This window comes from Diadema setosum, chromosome 19 (assembly GCF_964275005.1).
Source record: "Diadema setosum chromosome 19, eeDiaSeto1, whole genome shotgun sequence".
Taxonomy (NCBI): Eukaryota; Metazoa; Echinodermata; class Echinoidea; order Diadematoida; family Diadematidae; genus Diadema; species Diadema setosum.
The window spans coordinates 30082992-30110461 of record NC_092703.1 but is presented as its reverse complement, the minus strand read 5'-3'; the positions used below and the strand labels follow the sequence as shown (position 1 = coordinate 30110461).

The following is a 27470-nucleotide window of genomic DNA, read 5'->3' as shown; positions in this document are numbered from 1 at the left end:
ATTGAAAAAATACTGATATCTCATTATACATTGTATTTTAGGATTTATAGCAAAAACTTTATATGGTTGGATGTTTTGTGGTACAACAGACCTACACATATGCATGAAATGTGATATCTTGAACATTTTTTAAATCACTGCTCCCAAAGGTAAACAGGACCTTTAGCTGTAGTTGCGCATCAAGGAAAGGGTCTTGCGATAACGGATCCGATGGTAATGCAGCATTGGCAAAGAAAATCTCAAACCTGTAAAACTCAGAGCCCGTTTCAAAACATTAAAAATTCAAACCATTAAGAAAAGTATTGTTTACGTATATTAAAGTAAATTTTGGTAAGTTTGCACAAGTAAACTTCAGTAATGTGCCATGACAAATGAGTGTGTCAAAGTTGCATGGCATACATTTTTGTTCAGTTTAGAAGTATAGTTGTTTTTAGTGCCAAGAGAAAGAAATTATGTGAAATTACTGAAAACACATGAAATTTTCATGACTCATATGAGAGTATAAATGTGTCAAAAGAATTATTTGTGTACAAAGCTGCAGGGACAATTATTCTTGCAAAAGAGACCTGAAATTTTTGCCAAACATGAAATACAAGCAAGGACGTAGAACTAGGATATTGTGGGTATAGCCTTTTATGTGCTTTTTTTTTTATTTCAAGAAGGTCATTTTCTTTGAAGAGTAAAGAGATTATTTCAAACAAGAGGCCACAATCTGTGATAGGCACTGTCTGTTTTGGCGGAAAGTTTGATGACCTCCGACAGAAAGTTCTTCCTGTTCAATGTGGTGATGGTAGGAGGAGAGAGGAAAATAAGAAGGAGAAAGAGAGACAAAGGGGAGAGAAGGAAGAGAAGAGGAGTTGGAGGGAGATGAGGAGGAGCAGTGAGAAGAAAACTGACAACAATTTCAGCTCTGTGCCTGGATGATATCTTTTTCATCCGGAAGCATCGCAAGAATTCCTTGACCGTGGACTTGGCAGGAAGTGAACAATCTTGTGATATCATACATGTATGCATGTGGCCTCACAGGGTGATATAATGACTATGGTACACACTCCCATCTCATTCTTCAACTCGTGATACATGTCAAGAACCCATGAGATCACTTGATATATTTTTCTGCTCAGATGTAGTTAAGGAAGTTGTCTTTCAGCGGCTTATGTTTCTCTGGTTTGATACTTTGCCAATTTATGAGCTGAGGATTTATTCAGGAGCACCATCTCAGCATTTCTATTTTTTTGTTGTATCCTGTAAAAGTGGATTTTTTTTTTTTGTTATGTGTGGTGCAAAAACTGCCTAGATATTTATGTAAATAAAAACTTAACAACTTTTTTATTTTTTTTTAAGATTTCATTTCTCTTGAATTTTGGAATTGTTCATTCACATTGTAAAGTCTGACAGTGAATTATTGAAGACTATGTGTGAATATGTGTGTGTGTGTGTGTGTGTTTTCCAATAAGTCATCAAAACTACAATCAGTCTCTATACCCCAATATTTTTCTTTACACCCCTCAGGAGTTCTGTCCTGAATGTGATTGAAACTTCAACTTCTATAAACACATCACAGAGTCCTTCAAACACAATCACATGATGCATTTAGGCAGGTCCAGTGTACGTTGTTGAATGATACCTTCTTGTTCCTATGTGATTAGTCATCTCTGACACATGCCAAGGATTGTTGATTTGCTCCACCACTTGCTTCAAACTTGACCATCCCACCTCTACTGGTCAGCAACCAAAGAGAGCCTATCTCTTTGTCTTGCTTGTCCGAACGTTTGTTTGGGACAAATGTGGACATTCCTACCTTATTGTCAGTTAACCCATCATTCTCCCGTCACTTCCCTCTCTATTCCCCTCGAACAAGCCTCTTGACTTCAATCCAAGATTACATTTGCACTTCTATTGAATTTGTCCAACTTTTCTCTACCCCGCTCACACTCCCGTTCTTTTCAATAGTCACCCCCCTCTCCCTATCCCACCCCATCCCCCTCCCTCCCTTCCCTTTCTCTGTCTTTATACAATTCCCCCCCCCCCCTTTTCATTCATCACCACCTTTTCATTTTGGTGATTGCTGAAATATTTCAGGAGAGCTTTTCCCCTTGAGTTTTCTCATTCCAGTGTTACAGACCATTTCCTTCTGTGTACATCACTGATATTTAAATAAGTGCATGGACGGTCAGACCTCAATTTGCTGCTTGGATGGAGGAAAGGCATCGGCATGGGTCTTCTGAAGAGAAAGCCGTGAATTGGAGTCCATTCCTGAATTATTACATTTGATTTACATGAACTTGGGATTTCATCGTCCTGCCTACTGGTTGAGGTTTTTTGTTTTGTTTTGTTTTTTTTTTGTTTTGTTTTTTGGGGGGTAGGTGTTTTTGTGTGTGCCCGAGTTTATATACCGGTCCTTGGGTGTGGCAGTGGAATTTGAGCTTTTCAAGTGGAGTGCAAGAGATGGAATGGAGTGGAAGACAGTTGGAATTGATTCTTAAGGTAATGGAAAAAAGTCAATGCATTCATGTTTGAATAACTGCTTCACTCGCAGTGCTCATATCAATATTTCACAGGGTAAAACTTCATTGCATTGGCGCAGAGAATACTGGAAATATAATAATGATCCTGAGGAGTCAATTAGTCATTTCCACTGTCTCTGATACAATTGCTCTCAGGTGATCAAAGCAGAAGATCCAAACGGTTTCCGTCAATTAATCCTGATGATTCCAAGGCGGACCTTCCTGTATTCAAACCAGTGATACTAAATGGTGGTTCACCAAGGGTCAAATGTTGTTCATGCAAAGCGGAGTTTGATGTGTTCTCCCACACAACACCATATTTGCATGAATAATGCATGAATGAGGAGACAGTATGCTTGCAACATCTATGTTCAGTTTCAGGATATTTTCCGAAATAGAGCATGGCTTTTGAGGTAAGAGTGAAAGACAAGCTGGGGCACATGAAAGGGAAAAATTTCTTGGCACACCATTAGGTTGCACTGTGATGATGAACAAGGAATTCATTAATATCACTTCTGAACTTGATGCTTCTGATGTAAATTATATCAGCTGAATGTTTCTATTAGGGTCTTTGAATGTAGACTAGAGGAGGGAATGTGGAGGGATGCAAAATAAAGTGTGACCCCGGTTTCTTGAGTTCAAGACAATCTGTACTTCAGCCTCCTATCACTTTCACTGGGTAGGAATTTTCTATTTGGGGGAAACAAAGTGTCAGGAATAATGCTGATCAGTTAAGTCCACTTCAGTCAGATAATCCCTACTATGGAGTAGAGTGCACTGTTTTCCTCCGTTTGTTTACATTTTCTGGTGTGCCTGCTCAAGCTCTCATCTGCACTCAGTCTTCCGGATAATGTCACCGGAATTCTAGAATGTTTCATGTTTTGCTTGCCTGACTTTCCTTGCAGAACACTGTGTGTTCGTTTAAAACCCGTCGAGGATGGGCTTATTTTGTGGTAAAATGCATTTCCCATAGACGCCTGCCCGAGTATACTTGATACTAGTCTTCAACAGGTTAATAGTCTTTTACTTGTCACTTATTAAGAATGTATTAAAGTCAGTGCAATGATTGGGAGGGGGACAGAAGTAGGAAAAAGTGTAAGAGAGCAAAATTCTGTTTGAAATCATCTACAGTAATGCAAAGAAAGAGAATGATGTACATGAAACATGGTTATTGGCATGTCCAAGGCCAAGATTTCTGCATTTAGTATGTAGGATTTGCTGTATTGTCATCAACGGTTTGTATTCTGTTACTTTACAAGCAACAGAGAGAAAACAAAAATTGCATGGTAGACAAACCATCATCATGCATTTCTCTGCCCTAGTAGTGGGGGGGGGGGGGGAGAAAACTAGCGAAAGCATAAAGTTGGGTAAGCAGTTCACTTGAACTCGATGCAGTTAACCGTGTGGAGTGCTTGAAATTGTAAGTGGGATGGCTTCTTCCCAGGCAATTTTGTGTTACCATGGAAACTGGTAGCGTCATCAGGGATGAGAGGGCTGGTTAAGAAATGAGATTTGCCTCCCCAGTCCTTGAGCCTGACCTTTCACCCTTTGCCCCCCCCCCCCCCCCCCCCCATCCTGCCTTCCCACACAAACCTGGTTTACTGGTGGTACCCAGTTCCTGTTGCACCTGTGTCCATCACCACCCCCCTTGGCGTATTCCTGCATCGTTTCCATGGAAACTGTGTCATGGTATTATCCATCAGGTTACAGTGTATCGCTATGTCTTACATGTCAATGAAGATGATGACTGCAATTATATAGGGAGGCTGTGTGTATATGTTTGTGTGTGTGTGTGTGTTGAGGTGTGTTACTGTGTAGGCCCGGTATATATATTTATTATGTGAGTGTCTGTACATAAACTTACCACACAGAAGGTTGAGCTAGCGCGGGCTGCACATCCAGGTGCGCTCATGTCAGCGGCTGTCAGGAGCTTTTTGTCACATTCCGGGACGTAGATGCTAAATTGCCTGGATGGTTTCAGGTCAGAGAGACTGAGTGGGGTCCCTGGCATTTGAATGCGATGCTCGATGGATGCCATGGCGTCTTAGCGACTTCATACTATACATTTTGTACATGCATTGTATACTGTTCAGAGTTGCTGAGTAGTTCAACAGAACAGGAGACTATGTGTGTGCGTGCGTGTTCATGTAAACAAATTGAAGACAATTATGTTTGACATATTGCTGCAGTGCATTTACGCAAGTTCTCTCAAGATTATCACTGCTTTTTCTTGTATAAACACTTAGTGGAAGGCTGTATGTGTGTTCACATAAACGATTTGAAGAAAATTATGCTTAACATACATTGTATTACTGCAGTGTATTTATGCTAGTTCTTTCAAGATTATCGTTGCTTTCTTGTATATAAACACTTCGTGGAGGGTTTTGTGGTTGTGAGGCAAAAGAGCTTATGAGTCTGCCATAATATGTGACCATGAAAAAGTATGCATGGGTGCCAGTTATCATTGATCAAGTCTTCTGAGGCATGTCTTCAATAGCATTTGATCTGCTTCTGTTGTATTTTGAGAGAGTTTTAACAAGCTGGTTGTACTGATGGCATGACAAGGTTATTAGAAAGCATATGACCAGGGTATTTACTCCGTGTGTGAGGGGAGAGAGTACGGCTGTAGTGGAGTTGTTGTGTTATTCATGTACGTCGGGTCTACTCAAGTATCAAATGGTATGTACAAATGTACGACTGTGTGGGCATGGATTCTGTCATTAGAAAGTATCTGTCGACACGTATGACAAAGTTGATATCTGTATATGATCTCTCATCTATGTGTGAAGTAACTTGTGTTACAATGTTTTCATGATGTATGGCTGTCGGAGAGAGTGTATTCATCATGTGTATACTGAATGTATCGGTGCGTGTGTGAGAGCTATCCCGTGCGTCAGTGGTGACATTTACTGAATGTACATCGTTTCTTCTACTCTTGTATGGTGCTCTGATCTGCTACACTCTATTTTATGCAGGACTCATTCTGTGTTCATTGAAAGCAGATGTTTTCCTTCTTAGGATACAAATGACATCTTGATAAGATTGCATTCATTGTAGGAGTAGATTTAAGAGAATTAAATGTCATCGTTTGTTGGGGGGGGGGTTGGAAAAAATAACTTTCAAGAGTCACAGGGCAAGCATTGCCATGAATAGGCATACCTGCCACAAATTAATACAGAGACTACTCTGACAGTCTCAAAAACAGTGCAGTGTCAGTTACTGCCTTCTGTCATTTTTTTCCTGTGAGACAATGTTGATGTCAGTCCTGACCTACTTTTGACATTATTCATGATGCAATCTACACACATTATTGGCTTTGAATTGTGATATGAAATTTCATCGATAGTTCAAGTGAGCCAACAGCTACCAAAATTCAGTGGAAATAACTACAATATATTGATTTTTTTTTTTTTTTTTTTTTTTTTTTTTTGCTTGCTCCTACTCATAGTTCCACACTATCTGCAGATTTGTCAGTAGATTTATGTGACACTTTAAAGGAATTGTTGACAAAAAGCATATACCCGGTAACAAGATATATGAAAGATATCCCATGTATTGCTCCCTACATTGCATCTTTGATTTGGGAATAGCAGTGATATGCTTGTCTTTTCCTATGTAAATTCCATATGAGTGCTCTGTATGCCATATATTTAGCAAGTCTAATTTTTTGCGAATAGTGACTTCCTGACAACCTCGCATGTGGTTTGATTCACAATCTCGAAATACAATAATGAACAGAGAGATGTACATGTGCACATTGCATCCATGTCGAGATTAGAGTTAATAATTTTGCGTGTTGTTAAATTCACGCATGTGGCTCCCGACTCCATGAAATCTGTGAGATTAAAAATGTCACAAAATATATAGCATAAACAGTTTATCATTGTGTATGATATGCCTTCTCAATCTGTGTATGCCTGTGTGTCCCTTGACAGGATCTACAAGCGGAGATCGAGGCCCACCACAGCATCTTATCCTCCCTCAACGAGGGCGGCCTCAAGTCCATCCACGATGCCGACAGCGCCGAGGAGAGCGACGACCTCCAACAGAAGCTTGACGGCGTGAACCACCGATGGAATCGAATCCAGAACAAGTCGGCTGAAATCAGGTATTGACCTATGGAGGACTATTCATAGCTAATTCTGCTATATGTTTCCCATAGACACCTGCCTGAGTATACCGGTAGTCTGGACTACACGTGTAGTCTTCAACAAGTTAAAGAATGACAGAAAACTTTGTATCAACAACAAAAATTTTGATAATGAGCTTTGTTTAGAGAGATACTAACTGTTACTTTGTTGGGATTTTTTTTTTCAAAAATACCGCAGGTTTCATAAGACTGTTTAATTCTCGAATTACATTACTACACTGTACACACATCTGCGGCAGGGAAAGTAAAAAATAATGTTTTCCACCAAAAATACACCTTCTCAGCCTCCAGAAAATTTCAGTGTTGTTGACAAGTTTGGCATCCCTGTAGCTATACTCTGTCGTGACAGCTAATCAGCAGCATAACCAGTTAGTTGTAAACACTTCCTGAACTATATTGCCAAAGTAATTGCAGTGATGAAAACTTCACAGTGATTGATTATCGATATACCAGGCCTTGCTTTCATATTATTGAGCAGTTAACAAAAACTGCTTCTCAAAAAATGATCACAATTGGTCAATATCAGGAGTTACCCTGGGATTGAGAAGGGTGCACCTGTGTGCACCCTATTGAACAATGCAAGGTGTAATAGAAGTATTGGATGTTGTCATGGTAACCCATTGGTAGAGTTACAAATAATAATAATAATAATGATAATACAGTACATTACATTCATATTGCACCATCTACACGTGTATCTCATAAAATTATTCTGAGCAGCATTGTGGAGCAGATGATCTAAGAAGTACAAAATGATACAGACAAGTACAAACTTGTGTAGCTTTTGTGAAGAGGACCACTTTCACGTTAGCTTTGGAAGAATCCATTGTTTGAAAAGAATAGAGGTGTATAAGCAAGTAATTGATTCCGTAAATGTGATACATATAGTTATGATAATTGCAAATATCCCTGCACTAGTGACTACGAATCAGGGCTCATGAGCTCAAAAGAAGCCTTTCGTTGGGTGTCTCGATGCTCTGATAGCAATAGAGAGAATTATCCTTCAGCTGTTTGTTTGTTGCAAGCTACTTGGTAATGGTATTCAGTTGTAGTAATATTATGTGGTACTTGTGAATCTCTCTCATAATAAGCACACACACCAGGTCTGCTTTTATGCACAACTTGTAGAAAAGCTACTTGGGCAATCAAATACCAATCAGGATTTTCATTTTCTGCAAAATTATGAAACACCCAAACGATGATATTGCATGCCAGGGAACGAACATGTCAGGTGCAGACATCTTTTAATCAGATGAGTTTCAGAATAAAAAGGCTTTGCTGCCAATATTCATTGAGCAACAAATCAACAAGGTTTGTCAGCCAGACTTCATGAGTGAAGGGGTGATGTTTTGTGCCTGTGGTACAGCTGAAAGTTCATTTTAGAATCATACAACAGTTTCCATATGAGAGCTTGTGAGAACAGTGGAGTTTTTTTCTCTCCCTCTCTTTCAGTTCTTTGCATTTACATGTATGTGCCAAGATTTTCACCATTCTTCAGAAGTACTGACACACCGTATGCATAATCTCCATTCCAATGAGAAACATAGTCTGCTGACGTCACAGGGTCTCTTATGAAGTTAGGCTGCAGGAATCGTAAAGTCCATTCATTACGATTCATTCACTGCACTCATATATGTTGCAATGCCCGCAAAGTCATGCGGTGAAAACTTTTCAGTTTTCAGTAGAAGCCTGAAAAAAGAAACGCAGACCCTACTTTGATGGCTGTCAATAATTCCAGTGGTTGTTTTGTTTGTGTTTTTTTTTCCACTTCATGTGATACACTCTTATAAGTGTGTTCAAAGTGCAGAGCTTTACACATTGCAAGAGAAGTGGTGTTACATCCTTGGCACTGTAGTTGATGCAGTATTGTTTCCACTGAAGATGTCTTCTCTCTATCATGCAATTTCATTTCAAATATCATTATTTAGGTGTGTATGTATACCACGAAGTGAGATGAAGTTTTGTAATCTTGTATCTTCCCCTACTTCTCAATGACTCCTCCAAACGAGAAAAGTAACAATTACCCCACTGCTACAACTGAAATCTGGCATACCAAGTGTAGTGATCCCATGGGGAATTACAATATCTTTGTAGCAACAAGTTTGAGGCTCCCCCCCCCCCCCCCACACACAATCAGTCGCTATGGTTACGTGCAACAGATGTAAATCTGTGCTGTAGAAGGAGCTGCATTTTCCAATGACTTTTCTATTTGTAGTTAACAATGCTTTCAAACTACAAAGGCGATGATTTATGGATGTTTTCCTTCTCTGTCACAACTTCATTACGGAGACCAAAACGCTGCCAGTATGAATTCATTTATGTCATTCAGGGAGTTGAATTACTTCTGTTAATCTTTTTTAATTCTTGTTGGCAACTTCACCGAATGCCGAAACCTATTATTCAAAGATGAATAGGGTCCTGCATCTTGATGATATTCTCACCTGATCACATGTGGGAGACTGAAAGGTGCTCGATAAACCCTTTCTATGCAACTGAGTCAAGTGTGCAGAAATATTATACACTAACCTGTGGACAGGTAATGTAATGTGGCATACGGAGGGTTAAGGGATGTATTATTCCTTTCATCGGCTCCGCGCAGGAAACGGCTGGAGGCGAACGCGGAGGAGTGGAACAGCCTGGTGCGGGAGATCAACGAGCTGGTGTACTGGATTCGCCAGAAGGACGAGGACCTCACCAAACGCCAGCCTGTCGGAGGAGACTACAACTCCATCCAGCAGCAGATTGCAGACCACAAGGTATAATAATAATGTGCCAGTCACCATGCATTGTAATCTGCGTGTCCCATGTCTCTTTGAACTTCTCATTGAAGCATTGCTAGCAATACAGTCTCTTTGATAATGTAGAAGGCCTCAATTGCATTTCTTTATCAGAGCCTCAAGTAGAAATGCTTGTATTTTCATTATTACATGAAACCAAAAGATATCATAACTTAAAACAAAAACAAAAACAAAACAAATTGATATTATATGGTATGTTCATTGTTACATGAAACCAAGAGATATTATTACTTTAAGGAAAAAACAAATGTTATAACAAATTGATATAATATAACAGAAACAGAAACCAAGATAGCACCAGTAAATACTATGTGATTCTTTTAGAATTTATTAGGTTCCGTCTTAGTTCAGTACTCATAGCACGCATTTGTTATGTTACCTGACAAGGAACAATTTGTATTGTTATGTCGTGTCAAACTGTCAGTTTTGTAAGGACCATTTTGTTCACCTCTGATCTTTCAATACATTCACTGTGTATGCTCAGCATACACAATGAAAGTATTTACAATGTAGTATGCTGGATTCTTTATGAGCATGATTTATAGATAGTCGGTTCTTGAAAGGCAAGTTGTTATATTCACAAAATTAGTATTTACCCTGTTCAACAGAAACATTTGCTTTTGATATCTTTGCAATTTCACTCACAAGGCAGTTCTCTTGAGAATTATTAATTTGTCAAAGTACACCAATCATCTATGGAAATTTGTGACATATAAAAACTGCATGAAATATACAGTATGGTGTGTACAGCATTCAGTTCTTTTGCACAGCTCAGGCACGAATTTACCTTGTATTTCTTTTTCTTTCCATCTTCTCTAGATATTCAGACATCAGGTTGATGAAAGGCAAGCTTCTGTAGACCGCAGCCTGCAGATGGGAAGTCTCTATCTTGCCGAACAAAAGGACTTAGGTAGGTATTACTGTAATGGAAATGTAAAGTTAGTTTCCATGGTAACCATGCAAGTGAAATCTGAAATTCGTGGAATATGTGGTTTGGCCTGGTTCCAGACAAATTAGAAATTCTCAGTAACCAGGGATATTATCTGTGCATGAAAACTTTGTTGGGATTTTTAGAATTTTTTCCTCAGGATTATAATGAATATTTCGATTGAAAGAGCGGGATTGTTCTCATCTATGCCTTTTTTCACTGTATCTCTCAGAATTGTTTAATCTTCAGTTTGCTTGGTTGGTTGTGCTGCTGCTAAGTAAGCATTAGGTGATGGGTTCAAATCAAAGACCCTCCTTCTTTATTAATTTGTCTATCTGACCACAGCTCGAACATACAACCTGATGTACAGAGGATAACAGGGAAAGAAACATCTATATACTGCACTCTCCAAAATACAAGATCACTTCATTCATGGCATAATTATATACATCATCCCTGTATTCTATTTTGGAAATCTCGAAAGAGACTACGATGTGTATGAGCAATAATAGGAGAGAGCCCGCATGCATGATCCAGCAATGTGTTTGCATTCATTCCAGTGGCAGGAGTAACTCATGCGAGCTCCCTGGGTTTTTTTCTGGACTGATTTTAGTTTCACAGATTTTGAACTTTCCTCGCAATCCATGTATTGATCAAAGACATGCAAACCTTTACTTTTAATACAGTCTTCATTGTAGAAATCGTCAGACAGCTGGCAAAAGAATGATGGATGTCGCACCAGTAGGAATTCATTATTATCAAATTCATAACCCTTGTGTTTACTGCACAACACGATCTTTATCTCAAATAACCTTCAACATTCACCAAGGAGGCCTTCATAACAGGCTTGTTCATTTCTGTCATGCTTTTGCAAAAAGGTGAACTTGATTTCTGCGGACTTTGCCATGGTAAATTGAGTATAAATTGCTGCACCAGGAACAAGGACATACCATGTTCAGTCACCTTGGAAACAACTGAAACTGTTAAAAAAAGAAAGACACCAGTTGGGTTTTGTTGGTAGTTCCACAGTACTTGCCAAACAGGTGGTCTTAATTTTGTTCCCCCTCTCTTCTGTCACCTCCTGCGCACTGGAAAAATCCTCCAGGAGTGTTAACAGCAACATGTAGTAGCCTTGAAGAGATTTTATCAGCCGCTGCCCGTGTGCCAATGGTCACACCTTATCCCGATAGTCTTTAAAAGATACTTTCGAGAGATCTTCTGTAGTTAGTCTTCAAAAGATACCTGATAGTTGAGTGTGAGACGTAATAGTCTTTGACTTCAGACTCGCCCCTCTGTGCCCCTGACAAAAAAAAAAAAAAAGAAAAAGGATGATATACAATTTGTAGGCATGAAAGTGCACATTTGCCCTTGTTCCAGTCTGAGGTGAATGCAGCCAGAATTTAAAACCATTCTTTGAGACCTGTAACATAAGAAAAGAACAGATCTACAGAAAATCAGACAACCGCAAGATTGCTGGTCCTTACCCTCTTCCCAACTTGTTTCATGTTGTGTGGTTTTATTGCAACTTTGTATTTTACTCAACAATTGGAGTCTGGAGTAAAGCAGGGAGGTGGAACCACCACCTCCCTGAATAAAGTCAGTGCAATGTCACTTTGTGCAGACTTTTGGTTGAATATATAACAAGAAAACAAGGCATAGTACATGGAAAAGACTAAGTTGACAGTTTCTATGTGCAGTTAGAAGTATTATCAAAATACTTCAGAGTGTGTAGATTTCTTGTCATTGTATTGTATTCTTCCGATCTTCCTTCCCCCAGACTTATCAGACACAGCAGCGACAGGGCCAGAAGCTGAGGCACGCACCATCATTGGCAAGCTGAAGGGGCGGGTAACGGACCTCCAGGACTGCTGGAACAAACTCAACATCAAGTCTGAGAACTGGCAACACAAGCTGGACGAAATGTCAACGGTAAGATGAAAACAAGGGAGAAAAAAAGGAAAAGAAGGAGAGGAAATGGATGAAAAATGCTTGGTTTCGATTGTGATGAACATTGCTTGCATGTTTGCGATGGAAATGGCGTAATGCGACACGCCCCGTGCTGCTGTTAGGTCGTGTTTTGTTTCAATCTGCACATTTGTGACCTTTCCCTACCGTCATCTGAGTGGGCGTGTCAGCGTGTGGGGTGAAGGAAACATTAACACAGAACATCTGTCACATCACCGTCTTCTTCGTGCCACTTTCGCTCCTAGAAGATCTGACAATGTCATGAAATGCTGGATCATCACTCCAGCTGAAGTGACTGTGGCTTGCCCCAAACTACTGATGTATTGAGTTCTTCTTAACTGGGAAATGGAGTAGCTTGAACAGACTCTCCATCAAAAGCGTGAATAAAACTTGATTTCTCTCTCTCGTAACTTGATGCACACATTTATCCAGAACAACTATGCTTTTAGCACAAAGAGTGAGTCGATAAACATTTCTGCGGGTTTGTTTGTTTGTTTGTTTTTACCAACGAACACCTCATATCAAATGTTTTTATTTTGAGAGTTGAAAGGAAATTGATACAAAATTGATTGTAATTCTTCCTGACTTGGCATACAAGAGCAGTCAAATGAAAACTTTCTGCTGATTGGTGGGATGTTGATGCAAACTGCTGTCACTAGCCAATGGGATTTACTCTCTGTGTGATCTGTCTGCAGAAAATGCTAGCCTTGCACCAAGCCATGGACAAGCTGAGTGCCCGTCTCCACGAGGCAGAGGGGACGAGGGCGAGATGGCTGCCCGTGGGTGACCTCATCATCGACAGCCTTCCGCAGCACCTAACAGAACTTAAGGTGAGTCAATTCACTTAAATTCAAATGAAATTTTATTTCCAATAACACGTTTGTTGTCAATACAGATTCAAAGAAATCAAAACGTACAATGTATTACAACAACAACAAAAATGCATATATTATGAAACAAATTGTTCAAAATAGTCGCATCAATGGAAAAGATGGACCCACGTAGGAAACAAGCTTGTAGGAATGTGGGCAACTCAATGTAGTCCACCAGCTCCATCCAACTCCTTAAAGATGCCTTTACCTCTTCTGTATGCCCAGTTTGCATGCCCAAATTAGTTGACCACTTGCCAACTTCCTATTCAATGTATTTTGCCAAAACACACAACCAATTTATAAATGGCATATCCTTAGGATGAAAACATGTGTCCACAGACATTGACATCTTCCAAATCAAGAGCCTACAACAGTTAAACAGAGTAAGAAGTGAGAAGAACGGGAAAGAGAGGCAATATAAATCTAGGATAAATGCTAGCGTGTTGATACACTGTGTCTGAAATATGTGAAAAATGAGTTTTCTTAACGTAGCTGGAAGAGAAAGTGGACCTTCTGTACGAGATGTAAAATGCAAGTAGTCGTCAGTGGTTGGTGCATCCCATTCCAGAGCTGCCAAGTCTTCCTCTTTTGCAGTATTTTGTATTGTTATGTTTTGTTTGGGGTTTTTTTTGCCAAAATACTGCAGGTTTCATGAAAAAATACTCTTTTTTCCCAAATTGTATTACTACACATGTCTACTGCAGGAAATTTAAATATACTATCTTTGCACCACAAGATACCCTTCGTTCAGCTCTCAGAAAACTGAAATGTTATTCCAAAGGTTGCCATTCCTGTCAATTGTCATCTTTCCTTCTTTCAGAGCTTCCAGGAGTACTACAGTCCAGTGCACGACGAACTGGAGAAGGTGACCCAGATGGCTGGTCACTTCCCCGCCCAGCAGGTCAGCCTCAGCACGGTCAACCAGGGCCGGCTGGACGACATCGTCCGCCGCTGGAAGACGCTGCAGATGGCCATCGACGAGCGGGCAAGGCAGCTGAATGAGGCCCTGCGGGACTTCGGCCCTCAGTCACAGCACTTCCTCAGAGGTAGGTCCCATGAAGATAGTGTACCAAAAAAAATTCAATTTCTATAATGATAATAATGATAGTAGATATTTTTAGAGCACCTTTTCCACTGGATACAAAGCGCAATGAGATGTCATCCCTGGTTGCTATAGGAGATAAAATACATACAAATTACCATGCAGTACAAGTACAAGTCAGTACAAGTCCAGTGCATATAGAGGGATTCAAGAATAAGTACGTCTTCAAATTTTGTTTGAAGTGATCCAGTGTTGGTGATGATTTCAGAATAGGAGGAAGCTTATTCTACAGCCTTGGAGCAATAGAGCAGAAAGCTGCATCGCCAACTACACAGTTGTAGTTTGTTGGTACTAACACAAATATTCCCTGTATGTTGCCATTTGTGTAACACTAGTAGATGACAATTTTAAGGTAGCTGTAACAGTGCCTGGTCCATAAGATTTTGCACGGTGCCTGGTCCGTAAGAGTTTGCACAATGTCTTTGTCATTATCTTCATTTATGAAGCCTTGTAAGATCTGAATAGGAGTTAATTGACTTTTGTATTGAAAGTGTAGTGACATATATATGAGGTGCATTTAAGCATAAGATGATGTTTGCATCACTTGTGTGCAATGTAAAGGAAAAACGCCGAAATATTCTGTATTCCTGTGGAAGGGGGACTAACCTACTTGGTACACGTATATCGTAAATCCTCATGTTTCAGAACGCACATGTGGTTTTTCAGAAAATGTTGATGTGAATTATGTTCATTTGTTTTGATTTGTTTCCTTTTTCCCCATTTTTCAGCATCTGTACAGCATCCATGGGAAAGAGCAGTTGCTGGCAACAAAGTTCCATACTTCATCAAGTAAGTACAGTACCACAATCTTCTTTCCTCAAATTTTAAATATCTTTCTTTGTTTGGATCTTTGTTGACAGGGTTTTAGAGTCGGGTTAATTGTATCAATTTATTGTTTTGTTTCTTTGTTTTTTTCTGTCTATAGTACCAGACTAGAGTCTGTTTCCATGAAGCTAAAAGCTGTAGGTTGGTGTGGATGCAGTTGATATGATAGCAGGCAAAGATGCACACAGCAGATTGGCTGTACCTATTTTACAGCTGTGCATGTTGTATGTGAGGATTTATTGTAAATAATGCCCTGTGTTCAGCTGCTGACATGACCGACCATATGTAAATCATTAAAAGGAAAAAATGTTTTCTTTTTCATTTGTTTAGAGACTCTTAAGATACTGTGCAGGAACTAGTACATTTTTATGTTCAGAGACTCCGAAACAGTACTATACAAGGATACATACATTTCCTTGCTCAAAGACTCCTCAAAGACTCAAAGACTACTATGCAGGAATGAATATACTTATATCTAAACTTGCATTACACAGTCAGCAATCTCTTCATAAATGTTTGCATACCTGTAGCATATTTTGGTAGACAAGTGGAAAGAGCAAAAAATAAGGAAGACAAGGATCCATAGCAGCTAATTCATTGCTCCCTGTGTGCTGTTTAATCTATTTTGAGTTGTCGCCCTCTTCTCCCGACAGCCACGCGACGGAGACGACGCACTGGGACCACCCACGCATGACCGAACTCTTCCACTCGCTCTCGGACCTCAACGCCGTCAAGTTCTCGGCCTACCGCACCGGCATGAAGCTGAGGAGACTGCAGAAGGCTCTTTGCTGTGAGTGATGGGATTGTTTGTTTGTGTTTCTGTTTGTTTGATTCTTTGTTTGTTTGTTTGTTTGTTTGTTTGGTTGGTTGGTTGGTTGGTTGGTTGTTTGTCTGTTTGTATTTTGGGCGTTGTCCCTTCACTTAGAAATTGCTATGTTGTCACTGATTAACAGTGATGTGGTGATTGGAGTCTGAAATGTCTGCTGTGATGAGGAGCTGCCTTGTCTTTCAGACCATCAATATCCAGTGTTTTAGTTACTGTTTTTTTTTGTTCTTTTCTTTTTTGAAATGTTAGTGATATCAAGCGTGAGCGTTGCACTTATTACAAAGAAAGCCAAAATGTGACCCTGCACCTCAAACCAAACAAAAAGTCGCCAGACATGAATTTTTAGTTAAGACTATATTCTGAAAGAGCAGACTTTAAGCTTTAAAATGATGTATAACTCAAATCAATTGGACCCTCCAAACCTATCTAAATATTGGAAAGAAAGCACAAACTCAGGAAAAGTGTGAACTGAGAAAAGAGGCTCTGAAGTACAGTGTCTATTCAAGCGCTTAATCTTTACCAAACCGTGCTGGCTGTGCGATGAATGGGACAAAAAACAGGAAGTAAACCACCAGAGTAACAACAATGAAGGGATTATTAGATCAAATTGAAATTACAAATGCCTCATTAACACATTCTGTCCATAATCAATGCCAACTTTCAAAGCAGTAGCACTATCCTTTCAAAAGTTATTAGAGTTGAAAGTGAAGAGTGTGGACAAGGTTTTTCAGAAATGAAAAAGGGATTCTAAAAAAGACACACCTAATCACACTATTCTACCAAAAATGTTCGAGATAAACTGCTAAAAAAACACTTTCCTGCCCGTTTTATGATACCAAATTTTAGCATAATGTAAAAGAAGACCCGCTCTTTAAGAAAATATGAAAAAGTCATGTTCGGCTAGGTTGACCCATTTCACTTATTTTCAGTCCTCACGCAAAATCAGTGTGTGCGACTTTATGTTCGTTTTGAGGTGCACGGTCACAAATTGAAGTGTATTTAAGAAGAACCTTAAGTAAAATTTCAATTTATTTTGCTTTGTTCAATGTCTTGATTCTTATAGTAATCCACTGCTGTAATTCATTGCACATTTCTCATTTTTTCTAAGAGAATAAGGGAGTAATTTTATTCTATGTAGAAGCTGGTCTGAAAATCAGATCCCTGAAAAGCCTTCCCTTACAGTGTCCTTTGAAGAAGTTGCGACAGTATATATAAGGAATGCTTCTTTCAAACAATCATTAATTTTTCAGTGTACCTCCTGAACCTGGCGAGCGCCGAGTCAATCTTCACGCAGCACGAGCTGGTGGGGTCCAACGACCGCACCATGGATGTGACAGAAATCATCACCTGTCTGGCCACCGTCTATGAGACTCTGGCCATGGACCATCCGGGTATGGTCAACGTCCCCCAGTGTGTGGACATGTGCCTCAACTGGCTACTCAATGTATATGATACGTGAGTAAAACTAAACATATGCTTTTCAAAACTTGTTCATGCTTTTGGGAATATGTGTGTGTCATGCACATTAACTTGAAAGGCTGAACAGCCTCCCCCTCCAGTACCATTGCTTATGAATCTGTTTTGGTACCTGATGATGTTTGTATGTGTTTATGGTATTTGTGTGTATTCGTGTGTGTTTGTGTGTATTTTTGTGTATGTCCTTGCCCATTTAAGCAGATGTGACTTTGTGAATGTACAATTTGTGTGTGTTCACTGATTGATACAATTTTTGCTGAGTGTTCAAATCCTTGTAGAGGCAAATATAATGTGTTCATAATCTTTACTGTCTGATATGATCACTTGCATAATCTCTTGATGTATTTTTGCTTTTTCCTTATTGTGCAAATTAAGATGCGTTTTCTTCTCTCTCTTCCATTCACATTCTCATCCTCTCCCCCCATCCTCCCAGGGTAAGGAGTGGGCGGATACGGGTGCTGGCCTTCAAAGTGGGTGTGGTCATGTTGTGCAACGCCCATCTGGAGGACAAATACCGCTTCATATGCCGCTTTGTGGCCGACAAGAACGGGATGATCGACCAGCGGGGTCTGGGTCTGCTGCTCCACGACTGTGTGCAGATCCCGCGGCAGCTCGGTGAGGTGGCCCAGTTCGGCGGCAGCAACATCGAGCCCAGTGTCAGGAGTTGCTTCAACATGGTGGGTGCCTTTAATATAAATGCTGTGAACATGTATAGTGAGTAAGATAATGATATAGCTAGGGATTGTAATACCAGTTTGCTGTCTGTTGTAGGGGTTTCAAATGGAATTGGCTAATTACGTCTTTGAAGTGACGACGATGAACCTGATGAATTGAATGTGTCTCGTCATTCTGTCTGTTGCCATAAATGTTGATTGTAGTGCTTACACTTTGATTGCTGTAATCGCTGATTGCAATAAGCATGGTTTTACAATAGTTAGTTGTTGTTTCTTCATCTGAACAAGAAAATATGTTTTTGGAATTTAATGGATTTTTTTTCCCCCCTGAATTTGGGATTTAGCATCCTTAAGGTTCCTTAGGGCTCTCCAGTAGAACAGTGGCATCACTAAAGAGGCTACCCTGGATAAATAAGACCTTGCCATTATCATTATGTCTATGTGTCTGTATCTCTGGTTGACTCAGACTGGAAGCAAGCCGCTCATCGAGCCGTCCCAGTTCCTGGCCTGGATGAAGCTGGAGCCCCAGTCCATGGTGTGGATGCCCGTCCTACACCGGGTGGCCGCCTCGGAGACGGCCAAGCATCAGGCCAAGTGCAACATATGCAAGGAGTGCCCCATCGTGGGCCTCCGATACCGCTGCCTCAAGTGCTTCAACTTTGACCTCTGCCAGGTGAGGTCAACGCACTCCTTGATAATTTTTTTTTTTCTCGGTAGCACCTTCCTATCATTTAGTGCTCAGTGTTTGTTTGTTTTGTTGTTCTTTTAAGCACGAAAGCAATGCTCCTACTAGTGAACGAAAACTACTGTTCTTAGTAGATTGTCGTATCAAGTACCTTTTCAGTGCTAAAGTTTGACCAGCTGTGTGATTATGTACTTCATGGACAGATTCTGCCAAATGTATTGCGACCATAGTTTCCTATTCAACATATTATCAATATCTGCTTTGAATACATGTGAATTCTTTGTAGTTTCATAGTCATGTAATCTATTGTTGACTGGTGGTCTTTCATGTTTTCTTTCGGCTTTACATGTTTCACAAAACATTTAAGAAACTTTTTTTTATTCTAGTTTAGGGTAACCTTGGAATATTTCACCAGAGTTTTCTCATAATGTTGTAAATTTATTTTTTTTTAATGCTTTATCTTCAGAGCTGCTTCTTCTCCGGGAGGAAAGCCAAGACGCATAAGTTGTCACATCCGATGCAGGAATATTGCACGACGGTAAGTTGTCCTTCGTGTATAGATGTAATTTCTCTTTGATATCCTACTCCATTTTTCCTGCCAATTCAACCTCTCTTTGATTGTTGAAATATTTCCATGTATCAATGTGCACCTTTGCAGCCAATTTCATAGGAATAAATATCTTGTTTTTCCTGTGTTCTACATCATATCTTGCCAATATTGTGTATATTTATTCAATCATATTTTACACATGCACTTTTTTTCCTCCATATTCTTCAAGACCTCACTCAATTGTATGAAATCATGCAAAATAATAATGTGGCACAAAATCATCATTCTATGCATATATGCCCAGTGATGAAATACATGTATATGAAAGATAATACCGATCGGTGTCAGAAACTGACAAGACAAATGAGTGGTGCATGTTCGTTTTGATTTGCCGTACATGGTGTCAAGTTCCTGTAAGACCTTTCTGAGGGGGAAAAAAAAAAACAAATAAAGTGGCTTCCTCTCAATTTCTTTCTCCACCTTATTTGTAACTTGTTTTCTTTTCTTTCCTGTTTTTTGGCAGACGACGTCGGGTGAAGACGTGAGGGACTTTGCCAAGGTGGTGCGCAACAAGTTCAAGTCCAAGCGCTACTACCAGAAGCATCCGCGAGTTGGCTATTTGCCTGTCCAGTCAGTACTAGAGGGCGATGACCTTGAATCGTGAGTACCATCATCTGCAGTTCACGTTTACTGTCTATAAAGGGGCATGGGCATGGGATTCAAGAGGGCGCTGTTTGATGGCGTGATGGTTGCTGCCATCTTTGTGATCGACGATATAAAGATAGTTCACCCATTCCATACTGAATTCTGAAATCCCCATAGACTTAATACACAGGTCACCAGGTTCACGTATGGATGTGATTACTGTCGGTCTATCAAAATAGATTGCGGGCTTGTAATCCACGCACTCTCCTTTGTATGGATTCCACAGTCATTCATAATTTCCTCTATTAGCATCAGTATGGTACATCACTGTACATGCATGTTGGGCTGAACCGATCACATTGACCTTATTTAGATCAAGATGTAGTTTTACAGTTACACTGCAATTTGTGTATGACTATGTACCCGTTACATGTCTGAGTCCATTCAAGAGTGCCCTCTTGAAATCTGTGTCTGTTTCTCTTTACAAGTATTTGATGCATGATTATCAATTTGTGTAGTATCTATTTTGCATATATTTTGTGTGCCCCATTAAACATGTATGCAGGTGTCTGACAAGGATCTTGTCGATTGCGTTAAGCACTTTGATGATATATGTAGACTTGTACAGTTTGTAAAGCTTTATTGGATAACACTTTTTGAAGTGTATGTGCAAAAGTTTGTGATGTCTTATTCCAGTGAATAAACGTATGTGTAATTAGAGATCATCTCTGTTATATGTGATGTTTAGTTGACCTGTATCCCAATCTTTTGATTGTGTGTTGTTGATTACCTTACAGGCCCATCACCACACCTCAACACATGGCAAATCAAGATACCCACACAAGATTAGAACTTTATGCAAACAGGTGAGAACCTCTGTCCCTCCTCCTCTCTCTTTCTTTCTCTCTTTATGCCTCTTTATGCGCCCTCATTCAATTTCTCTCTTTCATCAGGGTGAAACTCCATGTCCTTCATTGTTTTACTACCTGAACACTCTATTACGTTTTATGAAAGTGTTCAATTTGAGTGATGTCTTCCCAAGTTACAATACAGCTGTATACATCAATCTCCAACACCCAAAAATGGCACCTGTTATATCATCCCTGTAATCGTATTTAATAGTGAAGAGAGGAAAAAAAAAAAGCATGAGTGAAGTTTCATTCATTGCTTTTGAAATATCAAATTGCTGGTGATTTTATGTATCTTTTCTTTTTTCCTGATTACATCTGTTTTGCAGGTTAGCCGAGGTGGAAAGCCAAGGGACGTTAAACTCAGTCCCAGCAGATCTGTGAGTATCTGATACACTTTGTGCCATAATGAAAGTATGACAGGAGTACTGAACTCGGCAAAAATGTATCCACTTTGAGCCTGAATATCCCAATTTAAGTTGTTTTCGACAATTGGTTTGAAAAAGAAAACCAAACACATGCCACAAACAAGCTACATTAAAACATGTTAGCTTTAAAAAGAATGGTTTGTGGCTTTATGATTGTTGCCATGAGGAGTTAGAGGCTAATTGGCCTTTATACATTGTATGTATAGTGTCTCATTTAATGAAAAGAAACAGAATTGAAAGTATTGCTGTCAGTGGCGGATTCTTTATCGTTTGTTAAAACAATAGAAATAAAAAGACAAAATGGAGGGTGCGGGCACCCCCCTTTGTAAAGGCACCTCCCCTTTGCAGAATTCCTGGATCCACCCCTGGCTGAGTGTACAACCTTTGTATGATGTCCTCCGGTATATATGTCTTGCTGATGTCTGGGACAGTTATGCTGTTATGGTATCGTGTTGTTATAATTGTGATGGTGTTGGCCTGTGCATTTGTCTCATGGTCCTTCTGTTCCATTTTCTTTTGTTTTCCCCCCAGGGATGATGAGCATCAACTTATTGCACATTACTGCCACAGTTTGGGTGGTGATGTATCAACAGTGGTAAGTCTCTTCCCCTATACTCCAAATATCCTGCCTCACTCTGTAACTTTCTATCAATCAATCTATCTATCTATCTCTCTGTCTATTTATCTATCCATCTCACAGTCTACCTTTCTACCTACAGGTATCCATCCATTCCTCTATTTATCTGTCTATCTATTTATCTATCTACAATGTATCTATCTACAGCATATTTATCTATCTATCTATCTATCTATCTATCTATCTATCTATCTATCTGTCTATCTATCTATCTATCTAGCTAGCTAGCTAACGATCTATATATCTCCTTATGTATCCATCCATCCATCTATCTGTATCTATCCATCTATTTATCTATCTCTCTCTATCAATCTTACTGATCTGTCTATCCAACGAGCATGATTTTATATCACTCCAATGGATATATGTAGAACTTACTGTGTGTTTTATAAGTTTGGAAGAGGAAAAAGTGATGAAGGTTTATTTGTGACTTTTGTGCTTTTTTAACCAACAGCCTAACAGTCCTGCCCAAATAGTAGTCTCCATCGATGCAGAGCACAGACCCGACCTGGAGACGCAGATATCAGAACTGGAAGATGAGAACAGGTAAGGAACACAATTTTGGGGAGTAAAATATGTATTTTGAGAAAACCTAATTAGGATGAGATAACTTCCTGCACACTATATTTAGGTATCCGAAAGAATTTTGTGCACAGTTCATATGATGTTAATGAGTTCATTATTCTCACCTTCCCCAGTTACCTGCAACCTTTGAGGACTGCCTAACAAATACTCCTGTTGTGTTTGACAAAGTTTTCTCAAAATTAATGGAATGCAACTGTGTGATGATGATATTGTCATGCTAAGCAAGTTTCCTGTACATATTCTATTACATGTATGAGTCATGGTATTGCAGTGATGGCTTGAAAGAATGAAATAGTTTTCTCATGATTATGATACAGATTTAGAGGCTTAGGATATTCTCACTTCACACACAAATCACTGGTGACCAGTGTAACCAACTTCTATTGTGACAATATCATTGTGACAAGATTGATCTAGTAGATCCAAGTTTGAATTCTCTTGTACCTCAGTACTTTCTTACAACTCTACAGCAACAAAAGTGGGAATCATAAATGTAATCATTATTAATGCAAGTCTCAGACATAGTCTACTGTGACTCATCACATGCATGTTTGTTCCTGCAGGACGCTACTCTCCGAGCTCGAGACGCTCAAGGTGCTGAGGACGGAAGACGTAAAGCGAGCCGCGGAGCTGGCCGCGTCGTCCGGCGACGAGAGATCGACAGGCCGGTCGCCGGGGCGGGACGCGGAGCTGATGGCCGAGGCCAAGCTCCTGCGTCAGCACAAGGGGCGGCTGGAGGCCAGGATGCAGATCCTGGAGGATCACAATAGACAGCTGGAGGCTCAGCTACAGAGGCTGAGACAACTCTTAGAACAGGTGGGAATAGATAGATAGATGGATGGATGGATGGATAGATAGATAGATAGATAGCAAAATCAGCCTCAACAGGTTAATGCAAGCTACCCTGCAAGTAATCGCCCAAGGTCGTAGTAACCACACTAATCCATGAAAAATTCCAAGATCGAATGGGATGTGAAACCTGATGCTAGGCCCAGTTGAAATATTAGGTAGATTTTCATGTTCCATGTTCTATGATATATAAACCTGTATAGTCACAATTTGTGCTCTGTTTCATAGGGACATGTGAAAATAAACAGCCATTCCTAAAGTGTTTTTCTTTTAACAATTTCTGCTTTTTACTAGCCTCAAGACAAGAGTGTTTCACAAGTCTCCTCATCAAAGACCACGCCCGCCGTCTCCCCAACATCTTCCATCAGCTCATCCTCGAGAGCCAGGAGATTGCAGCATCCAGTCGCCTTGGAAACCAGGACCAACGGTGGAACCAGCGACTACGACAGTGACATGGCGGGTGAGCTGTCCGCTGTTATTATGTGTACCATGTGTAGATGGTTTTGGTGGAAAGAAGTTCAGGTGATATTAAAGCAGAAGTGAGGATTTAATGCGTTAACATATTTGAGGGAAAGGAGACCTGGAAAGAGATGCCAAAATCATTAACACGTTAAAGACTAGTCCAAATTATTCTCAGGCTGGGATGAATGGGAAATGTGTGTTATAGCAAAATCAGTCCATCTTCAACGGGTTAAGGGCCATGCCTATTTGGAATTATCAACTCAGTCCCTGTGCCAACATGTTTTTGTATGTTAAGCCATTGCATATTTGAAGTTGGTAAGCCTTGTATAAAGTCTTTGGAGATCTTGGAAGTTTGTTTGGAAAGGGTTAATGGAAATATGAGTAGCGCAGTCTGCACCATATGAGATCGCTACTGCAACGTCTGATTGGTACCTTGCATTGAAAACGCCATGTCCTCCGTCCGCTCGCAGGCGATGAGCATGGAAACCACAACCCACACTCCCCCCACACCCCGCCCCACCTGAAGGACGACCCCAGGGACCAGGCCAATGGTAGGGACCTCCATCTCCACCACCACCATCACCACCAACACCACCACCAGGGCGGGGCAGCCAACGGGGTGCAGAAGGGGCGGGTGGATCTGGATAAGGTCATCCAGGAACTCAACAACTTCCCAGATGGCAAGACAGGCAACGGTTAGTGTCTGAGGCATTTATGATGGTAATAATTATGATAAATTAACTCGTTGAGGACAAGTCCTGAGTATACTTGGGTAGGGGTCTATGGGAAATGCATGTTGTAGCAATATCAGTCCGTCCTAAAGGGGATAATTAGATTAAAGCAGAGGACCTATGTTCATATGTTTTTCTGCACTCTAAGAGAACCTGACAACATTAAACAGTAGTTATACCCCCGCCAAACGAAGTTTGAAGGGGGTATATTGGAATCAGCGGACGGTCGGGCGGTCGGGCGGGCGGTCGGTCCGTTGCAAATCTTGCGTCGCGAACTACTTCCTCAGTTTTCAACCGATTCCCATAAAACTTGGCACAGATGTGTCCCTTGGGTTGTAGATGTGCAAGACGTATTTTTTGACAGTACCCAAAAGTACATTGCCATGGTAACGGCATATTATGGGCAAAAATGGGTACAAATCTTGCGTCGCGAACTCCTCCCACAGTTTTTGATCAATTTTTATGAAATTAGGTACAGATGTTGATCTGAATATGTTAATGTGCAAGACACATATTTCCGCAGTGGCAAAAAGTGTGTTGCCATGGTAACAGCATGTTATTGGTAAAATATAGGGCAAAATGCTTCATGGCAAAACTGCTTCATCAGTGTTCTTTCAATTCTCATGGAATTCATATTGAATGTTTGTCTTAGGATATAGGTCAGCATGACACATTTCTTGACAGTGACAAAAAGTATGTTGCCATGGTAACAGCTCACATATTATGAGCCAAAATGATGGAAAATTTTGTGTTGCAAACTACTTCCTCAGTTTTTGCCCAATTTCCATGAAACTTGGTACAGATGTGTGCCTTTGGTTGAAGATGTGCAAGACGTATTTTTCGACAGTACCCGAAAGTACCTTGCCATGGTAACGGCATATTAATGGCAGAAGATCAAGGAAAGATCTTGCGGATTTAACTACTTCCTCAGTTTTTTGACCAAAGCTTATGAAATGTTGTTTTGACCAAAGCTTATGAAATGTTGTTTGGCGGGGGTATAACCAGTCGCTGTAGCGACATTTCTAGTTAGAGAACAGTTTTGAAAGAGATGTGTTTTGAATCTTTCAGTTGACTAATCCACATTCCACAACGCTCCTTTGCTGGGTAAGTTTTCATCTTCTGTACAACTCTTAAACCCTTGATATAGCCTGGATCTATGAGTTATTCATCCATTTCCATCTTTAAAGTAGAAAACGAAGGGGGAAAATCTAGTGGAATTAGAATAAAGATGGCGTGGAGAGACAGATATATTCCCACCTGCAGTGATGAATGTGTATGATTTTGCCCCTCTGAACCCATTACGTGCTGGACTTTTGGTGAATTCTGTGTCGAATCAGTAGGTGTTACATACTGTCATAGCATATGGGTTAAATGAATCTATCCATTTCCTGTCTCCTCTCCTGCATTGCTCTCAGCAGCCAACCAGAACAGTGTCGGGAGCCTGCTGCACATGGCAGACAACATCGGCAAGGCGGTGGGCACGCTCGTCACCGTTATGACGGACGAGGAACAGAGCGACAAGGACAGCGAGACGTAGCCGATCCGCGGCCGACGATGATATCGTCTCCTTCCCGATACATAACGAAAGATGATGAACTCAGCCAATAAGGGGTCTTCCAACACAACAGTTTGAAAATTACAAAGAGTAACAGTAAAAAGACATAGGTTTAGGGTACGAATTCATGTTTAATGAACAATTATCTCAAGTGGTGTAAATGAGTGATTGCTGAAGCAGTCTGGGCAATGTTTATATTCCCTCATACCCGCCAAATGTGTAAATATAGTACTTTCTTGGTGTGTTGGCATTAGCGATTCAACGTAACGAAAAGTTTGGAATGATGAAATTTTATATATTTTTTGTTTTGGTATGTTTTGTTAACATATGAGTATGTGACAACACAAGGATTGCCTCACCTCGGTCTGAAGGTGATTGTCGTCAATTTTATCAATCGCACTTCAGTAATACCTTGTTGCGATGTTAAACCAAAAACTGATGTTATGGGTACAGATATTGTGAGTCGTGTTGTCAGCAAAAGTAACTGCATCATGGAGCAAATTTGAAATGTTGCAAAGTGCTTAAAACTGACTCGAGTACCCTCACACACAAAGTGCTGAAATGGCAAGCTTGAGGCCAAACTTTCCGATTTTATGCTGGGTGCGTTCCTACCTTTGTATTAATTGGTTATTTCAGGTCCTGTCTGTGATGTTGGATGTAAGACACATGAAAAGTGAACCTTGTATCCCTTTCTTTAACTCTTTGCTGCAAACGAACATGTTTGATAACAGGTAAACTTGTTTTTACCAGTCTACTTTGTGTATGCTGAATTAGATTTTTGAAATTCAGCCATTTTTTTTTTCTTTTTTTTTATATGACATGAAAAAAAAGCCTAGGACCAAACTGCTAATTGTGTAATGTTTAGCAAAACTGTGCTGGGGTAATGACACAGTTTTCTCATTTGGTTGATAAAGTTTTGTCAATTTTCGACCCGTTTTTTTTTTTAAGGACATATTTCTTTTGCTTATTAAAGTGCTTGCTCGCTTTACAGCAGCATATCATGGTGCTAAACTCTTATTTTGTGTGCAGGAAAATAAAGACTTGCAATGTTGTGCTGCGGAGACCATCGTCAACTGCATTCATGCTTCCATGTTTACTGTCTATGACCATTGCTGTAGAGCTAACTAACTGTCTTTTGAAGTGAACGTTTCGTCACTCTTAGTGGGGAATCTGTAAGAATTTAATCCAGTAGGCAATATTTGGGGATGCTCCTGACAGAACAAGAGTAGATGAGAAAATGTTTGAACTGCAGTTTGTCATGAAGAAATGCTTATCCTCCTTTAGATATATTTGATATTTGTTTTAGTCATGT

At 40.1% G+C, this 27470-nt stretch overlaps 1 protein-coding gene across 1 annotated transcript in view; it reads left to right on the top strand.

Moving 5' to 3' along the window:
• The window catches only part of LOC140242416 (dystrophin-like), a 278004-nt gene extending 251044 nt beyond the window's left edge, over window positions 1-26960 (top strand). Inside the window, exons 49-69 of the mRNA XM_072322153.1 lie at window positions 6443-6615; window positions 9257-9413; window positions 10275-10365; window positions 12161-12312; window positions 13044-13178; window positions 14041-14266; window positions 15051-15111; window positions 15801-15937; window positions 17224-17428; window positions 17883-18126; window positions 18590-18796; window positions 19275-19346; window positions 19882-20018; window positions 20801-20869; window positions 21241-21291; window positions 21871-21934; window positions 22431-22522; window positions 23125-23377; window positions 23705-23870; window positions 24343-24567; window positions 26022-26960. Of these exons, the coding sequence (XP_072178254.1) occupies window positions 6443-6615; window positions 9257-9413; window positions 10275-10365; window positions 12161-12312; window positions 13044-13178; window positions 14041-14266; window positions 15051-15111; window positions 15801-15937; window positions 17224-17428; window positions 17883-18126; window positions 18590-18796; window positions 19275-19346; window positions 19882-20018; window positions 20801-20869; window positions 21241-21291; window positions 21871-21934; window positions 22431-22522; window positions 23125-23377; window positions 23705-23870; window positions 24343-24567; window positions 26022-26140 (3036 nt within the window). The 3' untranslated portion in view covers window positions 26141-26960. The remainder of the gene's footprint in view (window positions 1-6442; window positions 6616-9256; window positions 9414-10274; window positions 10366-12160; window positions 12313-13043; window positions 13179-14040; window positions 14267-15050; window positions 15112-15800; window positions 15938-17223; window positions 17429-17882; window positions 18127-18589; window positions 18797-19274; window positions 19347-19881; window positions 20019-20800; window positions 20870-21240; window positions 21292-21870; window positions 21935-22430; window positions 22523-23124; window positions 23378-23704; window positions 23871-24342; window positions 24568-26021) is intronic.
• The last annotated feature ends 510 nt before the right edge of the window (window positions 26961-27470 follow it).